The sequence below is a fragment of the Simochromis diagramma genome, unplaced genomic scaffold (genome assembly GCF_900408965.1).
Source record: "Simochromis diagramma unplaced genomic scaffold, fSimDia1.1 OVJJ01000024.1, whole genome shotgun sequence".
NCBI classification, from domain to species: Eukaryota; Metazoa; Chordata; class Actinopteri; order Cichliformes; family Cichlidae; genus Simochromis; species Simochromis diagramma.
The window spans coordinates 4,159,569-4,174,311 of NW_024387332.1; the positions used below are offsets into that span (position 1 = coordinate 4,159,569).

A 14,743-nucleotide genomic window follows, 5' to 3' on the forward strand; every position below is an offset into this window, starting at 1 on the left:
GCTACACACTACATTTGGTAAATGTGTCATTAAATGTACAGTGGGGGAAATAATTGTTTGATCCCCTGCTGAATTGGAAAGTTTGCTTATAAAGAAATGATCAGTTTCTAACTTTTATGGTGGTTTTTATTTTAGGGGAAAAACACAGAACAGCAACCTAAAATCCCGACAAAAGGAATTACAGTTAAGTTACAAACTGATTGGACCACTCCACTTCACATGAACTCGCTAAATCTTTTAGGTTTCTTGGCTGCCACTCAGCAACTTAAAGCCTGCTTCAGCTCCATCCACAGATTCTTTATACAACTGAGGTCTGGAAACTGAATAGGGCACTGCATGACCTTAATGTGCTTCTTTGGCAACTCTCTTATTGTCTTTGCAGTATGTGTTTGATCACTGTCAAAAAACGGTTGAGTTGATGCCATAGAGTTCAATTTTGGTGTCACGTTTTTTAACAAGCGTTCTCTGACTCATCTAGATGTTCACTGTTAAACTGTATATGTACCTTCTTGAGCAGGGGGACCTTGCTGGCGTTGCAAGATTTCAATCCATTACAGCATGGTGTGTTACCAACAAGCTTCTTGGTCACTGTGTTCCCAGCTGCCTTAGATCATTTATTGGTTTTTTTTTGTTGATGAGTGAGTATAGGGGTGGGATTTAATAAGTTTTCTTCGTCCCACTCCTTTTTCAGGCAATTTTTGTTCTTTGTTTTGTGCATTTTATGTTCAATATAGGTATTTGTTGTGCCTGAAAATGAACAAATAAATGAAATGAATGAAAATGAAATGAAATTAACAAGCTCCAAGCTTTGGACTGATCTACCACCTTTCTCATGATCATCCCCACCCCATGAGATACGATAATCATCCGTCCTCTATCTGGAAAGATGTCCATTTTAGATTTCTTCCATTTACAAATAAAATAGTTGCAGTTCTGTATTGCTGCATTAAAATAAAACTGCAATAAAAATTAGATACTGTTCTTGTTTTTCTCCTCTGTTTTTTTGGTAAGGCAACAGCAAGGGCTCATCATCAAGTAACTGTTTCCCCCACTGTAAGAGCCTTTGAGGAAGTCTATTCTGAGAACTCTTGGAAAAACTACCTTTATTTCATGCACATATCTGTTTTGTGAAATTCCTGAACAATTGCAAGACAAGATTAATGTAATTACAGGACTTTTGCAGTAATTAAGGAAGAATTTGAGCATTCCTCTTAAAGAAGGGTTTTAGGCCCTCGGTATTTTTGCGATTTCTTCACTGAACACCTCAGTAACTCTTCTTTTCAACCATTCTGTTGTTAATTTACTCATCAGACTTAAACTTCAGATCTCAGATCATCATGATTATGTTTTGGAGTTGATGAATTTAAATTTGTTCAAAAACCAAAAATGCTCAAATTTGGTCTCAGAACATTTTCCCTGACGGGAAGTGGAACTAGACACAGTGGTCTTTTGGAAACGTAGGCTTTTCAATTGCATACGTTCCCTTTATTGCAACAGTCTTGAATTTGATTTGAAGTGTTGTATAAAAAAGTACAAAAATTTGCAAATTCCTAGTTTATTCAGATTCTGTGTGTAAGCGTGACTTTGAACAATCACATTGCATTTTATAATGCAGGAAAACTTAATTTCAACCCACAAAATTAAGCTGCCATAAAAAACAATATTGTTATTAATATTGTAGCTTCAGTTTTCAGCTTTTTTGGAAGCATCCTTTTTTTTTTTTTGGCTGCCTCTTGTGTTTCACAAGAAGCGGACAGACAGATATATCTATCAGGCAGGTATGAAACTGGGATCTGCTTGTAAAAGATGTTTCATACCAGGCATTCTAGACCATGGAACCTCTCAAAGGAGGAAAATAATAGTAACAAACTTTAGAGAGAATTAAGCTTCTCGGGGATGATGCATTAAATTTCTCCCCTGCTGTTTGCCTGTTTGGTCTGAAAAGCTCTTGGCAGGCGTACCATATGGACACTGACAACATGGCTACATCATGCTGTCTTAAGAGGAGCAGACAGTACTGGGCTATAGCAGGAGAAAAATGGGGGCTTTTGTTTGGCAGAGACAAACCGTCCGACAGACTCAGCAAACCAAACCCTCTCTCTCTTGCTTTCTCCCTCTGTGAAAAAAAATATTTTGTATTATCGTCCAATTAAATCTGGCTAAAGTAATCTATCTCACACCAACACCTTCCATCCATCTTCCTTTTCAAATAAAGAGACCTGCGTAGCATTAGTACTCTTTGAGTGGGATATCCTCTCTAAGCTCATCTTCAAGAAACTTTGAGCCTCCTCACTGCCAGTGTAGTATAGAGCAGTGTAAAGGAGCACGAGATTTTACACATCTGTGTGTCTGATGTCCTTGTTTAAGTTTTCTTTTTTCTTTTTACAAAACAAAACAAAATGTTGATTCTTAGAAAACAGATTCTGCACCTTTTGAGACAAGACATGAGGTACAGAGGATCTTAATGTAGATATGTTTTCTCACAGCATCGTCGTAAGACTAATCACACCTTAGTGCAAAAATGCTATATACTCGCTAAATAAATGTAGGGAAGACATTAATCATATGCCCAGGGATGTTCCTAAACTGTTCTGCCACCTATACAAAAGAAATTGAAAGATAACGAGACAAAAAAGACACAAGGGAATGGATGGGAAGACAGAGAGAAGAGGAAACAAAGAACTGTTCCCACCATCAGTAATTATTCAGTACAGTGGCTGAATGCTGCCATCCCCCACAATTATAATTAATTACACACAAGAGTGGGAGAGCCAGGACAGCGGTAAGAGAAGAGGAAGAATAAATGGATTGTGTTTACAGACTCAAGTGTGGAGGGCAAAGAGGGAAACACCGCATGTCCAGACTTCATCCTTTCTACACTGTACGTGATTTTGTGGTGTGAAAAAAAGACAAAAGATATCCCCATGAGTAAGTATTTCACTTACAGGCAAAAGACTTACAAGAACATAAATGATCAATCTGAAAGTAACATTTCCTGTTATTTATCCCACATTTACACCACATCACTTTAACAGTGGATTTCAGGTACTTTTAAATAACCTTACATCTCCCACAATCCTGAGCAAATTTTACAAAACAATTTCCCCTTGTGAATGATTTATTCTGATTAAACCAAGGCAAATGATTACATTGTATCTTAATATACGAACAGCTAAGGATGTTGACAAGAGAGCACTTTTCGTTATATCAGCAGTCACAGTCCAACTACTCACAGCAGAACTGCAAGTATCATGCTAACTCTGCACTCACCCTCTTCTCATCTGTGACAATGTAGTGGCGGCCATACTTCTTGGTTAGATGAGGTGCCAGAACATCAAAGCGCCTTCGAAACTCAGAGAAAACCATGTGGTCAGGATAACCTAGAGGCAGAGAGGCAGAACAGAGAAGAGAGCACACAAACTCAGAACACCAAAGTTAAAGTAGCATCTGCAGCTGGTGGAAAGGCTAGCAGTTTATCAACAGCCAACAGACAGACAATAGTATGAATGTCTATGGGACAGTCTTACATTAGGGTACTTTAACCCCTAACCCCAGATCAAATTAAACTGAAACGTGGTTCTGTCATCAGCATAGCAGTGACTGGAAAGAGTGTTGAAATTACATACATATAACACTGCAAAGTAGTTACCTTGCCTGTGGATGCGCAGAGCATCTAGCAGCTTGGATCCTCGGAGCTGAGCTCTCAGGAGGCTCACGTCCAGAGTCATAAGACCTGAGTCAGGGCTCTCTCCATGAGCCATACGGTAATCACCTCCTCCTACTGCCTCTACTTTGGGCAGTAGGCAATGGACGAAGTGAACCTTAGAACGCCGCACCATGTCAATCAGAGCATCCTAAAAATAAAGAGATTATATCAGATATCAGTTTCCAGTTCTAAGACTTCATGCAACAACAAGCTATGAAAATAGTAGAGAGTTAAGCGTCACTGCCTTAACAAGTATTACAAAAGCAACAGAAGGGGGGACTGCTGTCCTACTGGGAGAACTTCAATGTTCATGTAGACAGCGAGACCTGGAGGGGAATGATTGTGAGGAACGGCCTCCCGGATCTGAACCAGAGCCGTGTTTTGTTGTTGGACTTCTGTGCAAACCACAGTTTGTCCATAATGAACACCATGTTCAAACATAAGAGTGTCCATAAGTGCACTTGGCATCAGTACACCCTAGGCCGGAGGTCGAGGATAGATTTTGTAATTGTTTCACCAGAGATGCGGCCACATGATTTGGACAATTGGCTAAAAAGAGGGGCTGAGCTGTCAACTAATCACCAGGTGGTGAGTTGGATCAGGTGGTGGGAACTGCATGACCTTAATGTGCATATATAGTGAGGGTGCGCTGGGAACGCCTGGCAGAGGCCCCGGTCCGCAAGATCTTCAATGCACACCTATGGCAGAGGTGCCATAGGTGTGCAGCTCCATTGCCAAAGCAGCTGCACTGAGCTGCAGCCACAAGGTGGTTGGTGCCTGTTGTGTTTTCGTACCTTTTAACCACACTCTCATCCACTTACCACTTGGAGTTTCACTTGGATACACAGACTCTTCTTCTTGACAGCAGCCACACCTGTAGTGAAGGTTTTCCTCATACTAGTGGCTCGCCGCAGGGCAAGCTGGGAGCTGCCCTCCAGACCGGCGATGGAGCCCGACAACACGGTGGCTCCACTGGCCCGGCCCATGAACAGCGCGCTGATGTTCTTCCTGCAGTGGCAGAAAGATGATAGGGTTTGTACAAATCCACATCACTAGCATCCAAGAATTCACAAGACAATATAAAGAAATCAATCTGATAGCATTAGTGCCATATTATACTGTTTTGAGAGCCATATGTTGACAGGCTCCTTGCTGCACTCTTTGGTTCACTCTGTTGCCTCATGGTGTCAAACACTCACCTTATGACTGCTAAAGGTCTGAAACAGATTTTGAAAAGTTGCTAAGTTAGATATTGTCCCTGCAATTTTTGTCTTTTTAGAGCAAATTAATTGCTTTAGCTAGACTATACTTAAGTAGAGTGTGTATTCCCTTTTGCAAGACAGTAAGGCAAATGTTCCCAAGACTTTATAGACAAAGAGCCATTGATTTCATAACCTACAGTACAAAATATATTGACTTCATTCATGGTTGAACTGTGGATTGTAGCAGTAAGATCATACTGGAAACATTTGATTAAACTCTACATTCTTCCCCTTGTCAAGCATATTATGTTTTTTGAGTGACTGAAACCATAAAATTTACAGACAGACTGAAATGAGTGCATATGAACTAAAGACAAGAGAACACAGAGCCCCCAGAGGTGGAAAGGCAGGCCTAACATGACAGAAACTGAGATAAATCCAGGCAATGCGAGAATAAATTGGGCATTTCTTTCACAAGTTTACATGCAGTGTACTGTAATGTACATTTATATGTTCTCTATATCAGACAAATGTAATTCTATTAGTACAGGACATCGTTTTATTTTCTTCTTACGTAACCAGTTAATTCAAATCCACTACTAGCAACTCCATCAGGGGACGTGCAGCTTAAAAAACAACAGCAGTGATGACCAATCACTTCATACATTGTTCTATTAAACTGGATGATGTTCATGTATAGACAGAGGCATCATACTTCTGGGAGTCCTGCAGCAGGGTTGCAGCATTCTGGGCAGCAGGGTTGTGCTTGGCATGGTTCAACCAGCCTTGGGTGTTATACTCCACCCAATTGGTCCCATGGCTGTGGCCCAGCAGGAAGAGGTGGGGCTTCTCTCCTCGCAGAAGTAGATTAGCTCCTGCAACAGAATGGAAATATTCTGCCATGGTGTATCAGTGTTGTCTATTTGTTTCTTCAGAAAGCCTCGACTGATTGCGTTAAGGGACAGCTACGTGTTTGAGGGTTCACCTTTGTTTTCTCCCTGTGCAGAGCCATAGTAGCTGAAGAGTCTCTCCAGCATGGTTTCCTCTGAACCTCCTGGCTGAACAGCCTCCTCCTCCATGAGCCACAGAAGGCCTCGAGCTTCATCTGTCCTGGCTAGAGTACGAACCTGTGATGAACAAAGGCAGGCGAAAATGTCTTTTTTATTTGGACAGATCAAGGAAAGACAATATAGAAATCGTTATCTGTCACTTTCATCAGAGGACAGTGACTGGGTACTAAGCAGCCAAATATCTGACAAGAGATGTTTGTGTTTTGCTTTCTTTTTTCAAAAACAAAATAAAGAAAGTAAAAACATTTTTTATTTTTGTTCTCAGGATTAAAGGTTGCTTTGGAGCTGTGGAGTTGACTGTCAGCACCATCATCTGATGTCACTGTATAAACATGGAGGCCTTGGGTAGCATGGATTGGACCAATTTCTGTTACTCCTTCAAACCTTAGAGACAGTGAATTTCCACATGGCAAATCTCCACCTACAGTAAGCTGCTGTTGCTCTAGAGAAATTTGTCCTTAAGGTTTGTTCAGCATTTTTCATAAAGACTCAATCAAGTGCATTCTAATGTCCTCCCAAACCTTCAAAGCTGAACACTACAGTACTGATTTAAACGACAGTGCAAGGATTGGCCCTTTCATTTAATTTTCTACTTTTAAGAAGATTTCCTCCCATCTTTTAAAAATTGTCAGTCACACAAATCAGACTTGAGTGAGCTTTCCAACCGTGCACTGAAAATCATACAGCTCATATATTTAAGTTAGAAGCAAGCAAATAAAACGAATTCTGTACAAATGCAGAATAAGCCTTCCACAAGCATTTCTGAATGCCTGTCATTCTACTTAGAAATCAATGTTCAATTAATGCTAGTAAATTAGCACCCAAAATCTAACAATATACAAAAGCTTGAGTGATTACTTGGATATAGGCTTTCATAACCTTAACAGCTGATTATAAAACTACTCCTCTTGTCAGTACAAAGTTTAAATCCTGCACTGTTTTGTTAAATTGTTGAATTTGTGGACTTAGCAGAGATGAGACTTTCTACATAAAAATATGAAACCTGTGCAGACAGGCTGCTTTTAATGAAAATACAAAGTTAGCTGACTCTTAAAGGCTTTCCAAATCAAAGAAGAGGCTTAGGATTGTGCTGGTGAAAACAAATCATCTGCTAAAGTGTCATTCGAATCACTTCGAGATTAAAAAGAAGAGTTTGCTGTAATTTGAACAGAGATCACAAGCTAGATGCAAATGCACCACCTGTATTGTTTAATCAAAATTGAGTCACAGTGCGTTTCCATGTCTACTGTTCTTCTGGGTGTCATTAGTAATGCAGCTATTAACTAAAGCTAAAGGTATGGGACAGACTCATATTTGTGTAACACGATGCGGTGCTACCTCAAAAAGATCAACAACATTATTTTAATTCCTCTTCAGATAAATTGAAATAATTTGTTGGTCACTACTTGACATCACACACAAACACAAAATTATTATGATTCCACTCAAAAGGACAGTGGCAGTGTGGTGTAGTTCCATTGATGGCCTGGTGGAGCACAAGCTGTGTGGTTCAAGCTCACCGAAAGTCTTCTGTAGTTGCTTAAAATCCTTCAAGCTGGTTATGATTAGGAAAAAAGGTACCAGATTATGCACATATGCATCTCGCTGTGTATGAGGGCTGTTAGCCACACAGTGGTGAGAATGCCTTTGCAGACCCATGACCTTTGCCAAATCGCCTGCAATGGACATGTGGGAGCCTGAAATGTGCCACAGAGCAGTGGAAGATGGAACAAAAAAGGCACCAGAGGCAGAGGACCTTGGTGTTTATGTTGGTGTAATATCTGTACCACCTGATTGTTCAGGATTGGAAACAAGATAATAAAAGTTTGATCTACAGAGGCCTTGTGACGCTAACACCTTCAGTCTACAGATTCCTTGCCTTGAAAGACCAGGGCAGCTTGACAGAGTGATTTTGTTTGTGGTTGAGCACTGTATTATCTGAGGATGTGTGTACATAATGTGTAAGTCCATCATAAAGAGGATCAGTTGCAGAAACTTCTAAAATATTTAGTGATTGTAGGTCAGAACATTCACTGTCAATCTAGTCCTAAGAGTTCATTTGAATTCAGTTGAACCATTAGAAACTGACCTCAGATTCACACATGCCAGCAAAAAGGAATCCATTCTGTAGTCTTTGCTGCTACAGCACCACACTCGCTTTGAAGCTGACACCTGTTTCCTTAATGTTCCAGGTACGGGTTGCCTGGGTAACCATCTAATTTATTTACTACCTAGTCATATGTCAAACAACAGGATCCTGCTCGCGCACTGATAACTGCATCAACCACTTGCCTGGAGAAACGTATCTCGAGTGGTTATTTTGTTATTTTTCCTGTAGTCATAGAATGTCATTTACGTTGTGTGGCCTCTGGTTGCTGTGAACTGCTTCCAATATGGATGCAGCTTAAAGCATTTCAGCTAATATTTGGGGGATTTGATTGTCTCTAGGTGTCTTGAAAACTAGAACGATCAACAGTTTGGCATGAAAAACAACGTTGCTGATGGTATCAAATGTCAGTTATTATGGTTAACAGACATTTGATACTCTTACATAATTACAGGTTTGTTGTTCTACTCTCACTTCAAATAAAAATACACACCATTATATAAATCATCTAATACATTCAACACAATCCAACACAAAAGGAAGCTGGAATCTAGTACTTGCATCAACTCCATCAAGACTGCAGGATCATCTACACAGACCAAATGCTGCAGATACTTGTACTGCTAACAACACAGACTTTTAGTAAAAAGGAGACTCTTTCAAGCTTCAAAGAGAAAACACATCACAAATTTGATTCTAATCAATAGTGCTGATCTCAGACAAAATCCTAAAGGAAATGAAAGAAACAGCAAGAAAATATGGAACCAACCATCACAACAAGTTGACAAGCATTTAGGCTAAGCATGCTTTGAAAACTCTTTTATGTTACATCTAATTTCAGTCTCAAGAAGAGTAGGGGGAGTTTTCTGTCCCAGATCTCAGGTCCTCTGGCTTCAGCACATATTGATGCCTGCTTTGCTAGATTGGCCATGGACCTAAAACTATTTGCATTTGCCAGCAGTGATGAAAAGAGCTATTTGCTGGCTCAGTGGTACTCTGGGGTGCTCATTTGGCTACAGCTTCATTTGCATTAATGTCTCCCTGAATAATGACTGAAATTCAGGCCCAGATAAACTGCCCTTGAATCTGGACCTAAATACCTCAATGCTCCACTGAACATAAACACAACTTTAATCTGTGCTGTTAACACAGCATATTTCTCACAACTGATTCCAGGTGAAAGCAAAGCAGAGTGTAGTGAGGGTTGCTTACCAGAGCTTGGGTTGAGGCTTGATCAATAACTGCTACAGACAGTGAGGTGTTGGACTCTATGTCATCTAAAGCAAGTTCTATGTTTTCCTAGATGCAGGAGGGGACAGAAACTCAGGTTAGTAACCTACAAGACACATACCAGCAGAAGATGAGCTCATAAAAAATAAAAAACAGAAAATCAAGTGTAGCTGTTCATCTCAATCTTGAAATCAGCAGTTACTAAAGCTATAGATTGGGTTGAGTACATAAAAAGTTTTGGAAACATTTCTTAAACTGGAAATTTGATTGTTGGGGGTTTTCTCTGCATTATTGTAGGGTCTTTGGTCTGTGCAAGCTTACCTGGAGGAAACCCACACAAGCACAGGGCGAGGCTGTAAACTACACATAGAAATGCTTTGACTGACACCACCAATTTCTCAACATTTGAGTTTTTATTTATTTATTCAAGTTTTGAAGCTCAATTACTCGTAGAAACCCCAGATCCTGATGTGAACCACTTGCATTGGAACTACAGTAGAAGTAGAAATTTTCTAAACCCCTGAGTATCCTGTGGATTATCTGGAGTACTGAGGTCAAATTCTTTACTGCTGTGGAGCACCAATGAACTGATCTCCAGTGCATCTAAAATCCTAAAAATTTTAATTAGTTTAGAATTATCAGTACAGGCAGACGCCAGAAAAAATAGACATCTGTGTTTGACTACATGTAATTATTAAGTCGTCCTTAAAATCAGTGCATGAAATATGTATATGTTCTGTCCCTCCCAAGTGTTAAGCTCTGTTGTTCCAGCTGCACCTCCTTGTATCTCTCCAATTCCTTGACAAAGGTCCGTTCATGAAACAGAGTCTGTAGCCTCTCCTGGGTGTAGTTGTGGCAGAGCTCTTCAAAAGTGGCTCCCCTCTGCTGATGAGCCAGCCGAGGGTTCTGGAAACCCGGAGTGTCAACGATCAGCAGAGAACACAGAGAGTGCTGACTAGACTTCAGGGCCCTGAGGGACACAGATACATCAGCAGGCTTTAGTGAAGAAGCTTTGACTAATCAAGCAGTCTGCAGCTTCCCAGTGTCAAAATTATATTTATATACCAATTCATTCTTACAATATTTGAAGGTGAATGTTTTAAATATTTTACAAAAAAAATCCAAAGTGCAGCGCTTATCTGGCAAGATGAATTCATGAATGATCTAGCTATTTTATATAAGTCCAAATTGAATATGAATACTGTAGTAATAGAATTTGAGGTAAATGCTGACAGCTAACCTGTTAATAAGGGAGATGACAAGTGTGAAAAGCTCAGAGTAAAGTCCCGATGCCATGGCCTCCAAACACTCCAGAGCTGTGACTTTAGGGCCTGAGAGACAGATGAGATGCACGTTTTATGTTTTTTTCATGAGACTCAGTTTTTAAACAGCAGCTGAAAACAAGCAAAATGTGGTCTGCATCTAAGAAAAAATGATCATATCAACAATGGGAACCCTTTTAGCAATAATTCAACATAAATGGAAATTCCAACGTTTGCAGTATTTTTACCTAAGCCATCACCATGGCTAGCCTCATCTGGTGGTCCTCTGAATGAGGTAGAATGCTGCAGTCCTTTGGCCTGATGCTTAAAAATAGATGAAGATAGCTCCTCCAAGGTGCAGCCCAACAGGTAGGCCGCTTTCTGAGCCCATTCATGACGAGCAAACTGCCGACGTCCCACTACAAGTAAAGCATGTATGAGTTCAAATTCTAAATTAAAGAGCTAGAAGAAGAAAGGCAACGAAGATAACATGTACAGTAAAAATGAAGAGCAAGTGTAAGTATACAATTACTGTAGATCAAAACTACTATTTCTACCGTCTGTTGCAAATTTAGGCAAGATTTCATTTCTGTGACACTCCAGTATCCAAATCCAGTACAACTATCAGCTCTGCTGAGGTTCAGTACAGCTGACAAGACCTCAGACTGTAACTGTTAAAATATAAATTCAATTTCAACGATGGTCCTGGCCTTCTACCTGGTAAACACTTCGCTTGGCACCTCTATTTAACCAAAAGAGATGTTCTCTGCCTTTGACAGGAGTTGTCCCAGATGTGAAAAAACAATGCTGAAAAGTGCAAAAACTGTCAGTTGAAATGAAACGACAACTGAGCTTGAGATTCTGCAGTAATGGAACATTTAGCGCTTCTCTAACAGAGTAACGCAGTCATATCAGCATCTATGATTTAGAGGAGTTCCCTAAAAGGAAATGAATGTTGACTTGATTCTTATACTTGAGTGGGATATCTCTTATATCAAGATTTAACTGCATAATGATAATTCATCTCCTGAAAGTGGCAGAGTGAATGAGAAATTTTCCAGACCCCAACTACTGCCATCAACAAAGGCAACTTTTGTGATGGACTCACTAGAAGGACTAAAAAGTATCTATTCTCTTAATGAAAGATGTCATGAGGTGTACAGTACAGTCTTGTACTGATTTACTGTATAATATCACTTTACCCCATCCAAAACACGACAGCAGACTCCTGAAGAATGTATTATTATAATACCACAACTATACTGTATTATATGCTGTCAACGGCATAGACAAAGAGAGAAAGGCAGCATTTCTTTGTGCAATGTGTAATGCTGAATTAATGCTGAACACTGGTGGCTCTAAAAGTCAACTGGTGAATATCTTGCAGTTGACGTAATGTAAATTATTTTTACTAAAATACTTAAAGTCAGTACAGAATAGTTTCATGTTGACACTTTGCAGCACATACACTGACAGTAAAAATTAGAGACACTTAAATATTTTAATATCAATAAATGAAATCAATGTTTTAAAAATCTTTAAAATCTTTAAGTAGGATCCAGTTATGATCCCACCTTAAACACCAAGAGTCCTCTGCTGTGTGGGTTTTAGCACATCATGTTTGTGTTCTGTTCCCACGACTCCAAACATAAATATGGAAATCTCTACTGTGAGAACTGAAAAGCTGTGTGAGGCTGGTGTGTTCTTAGATACGTGATGGAGATGACAGCTAATCATGTTTAATCCTAACTCTCAATCTGTTTTTGCACAATTATCTGCAAGAGGAGAGCATCTCCACTTGGTCTGAACCTCAATCAAAGCCAGTGTGTTAGAATAAACCAAAGAATCATGACAACACCAGGCACATACAGCCAATCAAAGCGACACAGAACCAGAGAACCCAACAGGGTCCAGGTTAATCTGGGAAATACAAGGTCTGTGATAGAGAGCTAAAACACAAACAAGAGATTTGAAAATGTACAAGTTTTACTTTGTTTGTTTCAGAATTGTAGTAGTGTGACAGAAGTCGAATGAGGTGACAGGGGAGGTATCAGAGGGGGCGGTTTAAAGAAACAGTGAAGTTCTGATTTTCATCTTAGAGAAAAGGAAAAGGCGATGCAAGGAGATGGGAGAGCCGTAATGAAGAAAACACAAAAAACACAAGAGAGAAAGAGGAGGAGCAGAAACAATAAAAATGCTAATGGCTTAAGGGCTGAAGAGAATGATAAAGGCATACAGACAGAAAACAAACAGGAGAGGCTTTTACATAAGGTTTTTTAGGTTAAAAAAAAGGGTCAACAAGTTGTGTGTTGTTTTTTTCCCATTACCTTCATCTCCATCTGTGTTTGATATGGCGCAGCATGCAAACATGCAAGTAAAAAGAGAGGGGGGGGGTGTTAGAGATAATAGTTTAGGGATTCATCACATCATCACAGACACAGGAAAACATGAACATTAGCATTCAACAACACTGACAACACATCATTATGCTTTGGAACAGCTGGCTGAGAAATGGGACTGATAGCACCCCAAACCCCTGTTTTACACCAGTGGAGAGGAAATGATACTCAGGACTAAAAGAAAACGGTCCAAGCATAAAGAATGTCCTTCAAGTAAAGTCACTGTCAGTGCAGACTATTGACGTTAAAAATTATTCAAGTCACAAAAGACTTTCTATACTATGACTGATGTCACTTTGAAGTAAGTGTGCATTTCAGCAAAAACATGTAAAAAGATGACTTTTACTGTCCCCAGTTTTACGTTGGAGCATCCATCGCCACCTGACATTGAACCCATACGACCCAAAAAACAGAAGGAAACACTTCATACAGCCACCACATTGAGATTGCTGCAATGAGGAGAAAAATCAATAAATACGTGCAAGTGTAATCACTTCCAGTTATGGAGACACAATTTTGCAAATAAATTAAAGTTGGCACTTAAATTGGTAGTGATTGTAAAGGGGTCACATCCAAATATAAAATAAATGTATTCTGTTGCGCTCCATCTTATTTTCTGTGCAGGTATGCCTTCTTTTTCAGACGGCACAATTTTAAAGTTAAGGGACCTTCTACTTATATACAGTAAAACCTCAAATATATGACTAGTGATTAAACTAAAACTCAACTTCAAAAACTGTTTGGATGTCATACATAAAAACAGAACACAATGTAGGATTTGATCAACATACCTGGACTTCTAAAAGTTCTAGGGGAATTAACTGTGGGCTGCTGAAACATTCTGGAAAAAGCCACATTAAACGGCATCTAATGGAAAAAATCTGCATTCCCTTTTGCCTCCGTAGTCAGCATGCCTCTGACTGAGAGCAGTACATTCATATGTCAAACATGACACCTAGTGGCTGGTGGTAGAAAGTAAATTTGACTTAAAAACAATTTTTTTCCAACTTCTGCCAGAAGAATTCACATTTGATGCCTTACAGTTGATTGTAATTTGAACAGAGACATGCTGGCATTAAGTAATCAGGTCAGGGAAATGAATGCAGTGCAGTGCAGAGAAGCTGGGAAAATCAATAAATCAGTTGTTGGGAAACTTGCATATAAGTATAAAACCAAAATGCAGGATATGCACATCTTTATTTCAAGTTGTCCTTACAATCTAAAACAACTGAAATTACATACTTAGGAGGATCATGTTAAAGGGACAAGTCAAATATGGCATATAGATTTTAGACTGCCCATTTGGTACAAATTCATTTGAGACTTTTTGCCAGTTTGTTGTTAACATATTGTCATCCATGGCCTCTTTCTTCCATATACCTTTTCCCTATTAAGCAGGATGACATTGCAAGTTTCAGGTCTTACTTTATTTGGAGTGGATCAGTGCTCACTCTAGTGGCAGCAGGGTAAGTGGGATATTTCAACCAAATTTCTCCCAAGCAAAACTTTCCAGTTCACTTTACACAAGTTCTGGGTCTACCCTGCTGTCTCCTACCAGTTCGGTGTGCCCAACAAACCTTCAAAGGTTGGTGGCCAATAGGCTTACTAAGAAGATGCCCAAACTGCCTCAACTAGTGACTTTCGGCACAGACCAGTGGGCATAGCTAGAGTTCATCAGGACCTTTGACTGAGAGGCGAGGAAGACCATGATGTGATCCATGCAAACTTCCCACTTTCCAGTCTTTCTAAAGCGCTTGGAGTTCCAAA

At 39.7% G+C, this 14,743-nt stretch overlaps 1 protein-coding gene across 14 annotated transcripts in view; it reads right to left on the reverse strand.

The window, feature by feature from the left end:
• Positions 1 to 14,743, reverse strand: part of myo18ab (myosin XVIIIAb) — a 125,101-nt gene that overhangs the window by 57,134 nt on the left and 53,224 nt on the right. For 13 of the 14 annotated variants that reach the window (XM_040006440.1, XM_040006443.1, XM_040006439.1 and 10 more), the window contains 10 exons: positions 12,905 to 12,916; positions 10,826 to 10,996; positions 10,556 to 10,646; positions 10,093 to 10,285; positions 9,298 to 9,384; positions 5,894 to 6,035; positions 5,624 to 5,783; positions 4,528 to 4,714; positions 3,650 to 3,854; positions 3,271 to 3,380 (listed from right to left, as the gene is read on the reverse strand). In XM_040006440.1, coding sequence (XP_039862374.1) covers positions 3,271 to 3,380; positions 3,650 to 3,854; positions 4,528 to 4,714; positions 5,624 to 5,783; positions 5,894 to 6,035; positions 9,298 to 9,384; positions 10,093 to 10,285; positions 10,556 to 10,646; positions 10,826 to 10,996; positions 12,905 to 12,916 — 1,358 coding nt within the window. The remainder of the gene's footprint in view (positions 1 to 3,270; positions 3,381 to 3,649; positions 3,855 to 4,527; positions 4,715 to 5,623; positions 5,784 to 5,893; positions 6,036 to 9,297; positions 9,385 to 10,092; positions 10,286 to 10,555; positions 10,647 to 10,825; positions 10,997 to 12,904; positions 12,917 to 14,743) is intronic. The other variant, XM_040006434.1, reaches the window with a different exon arrangement.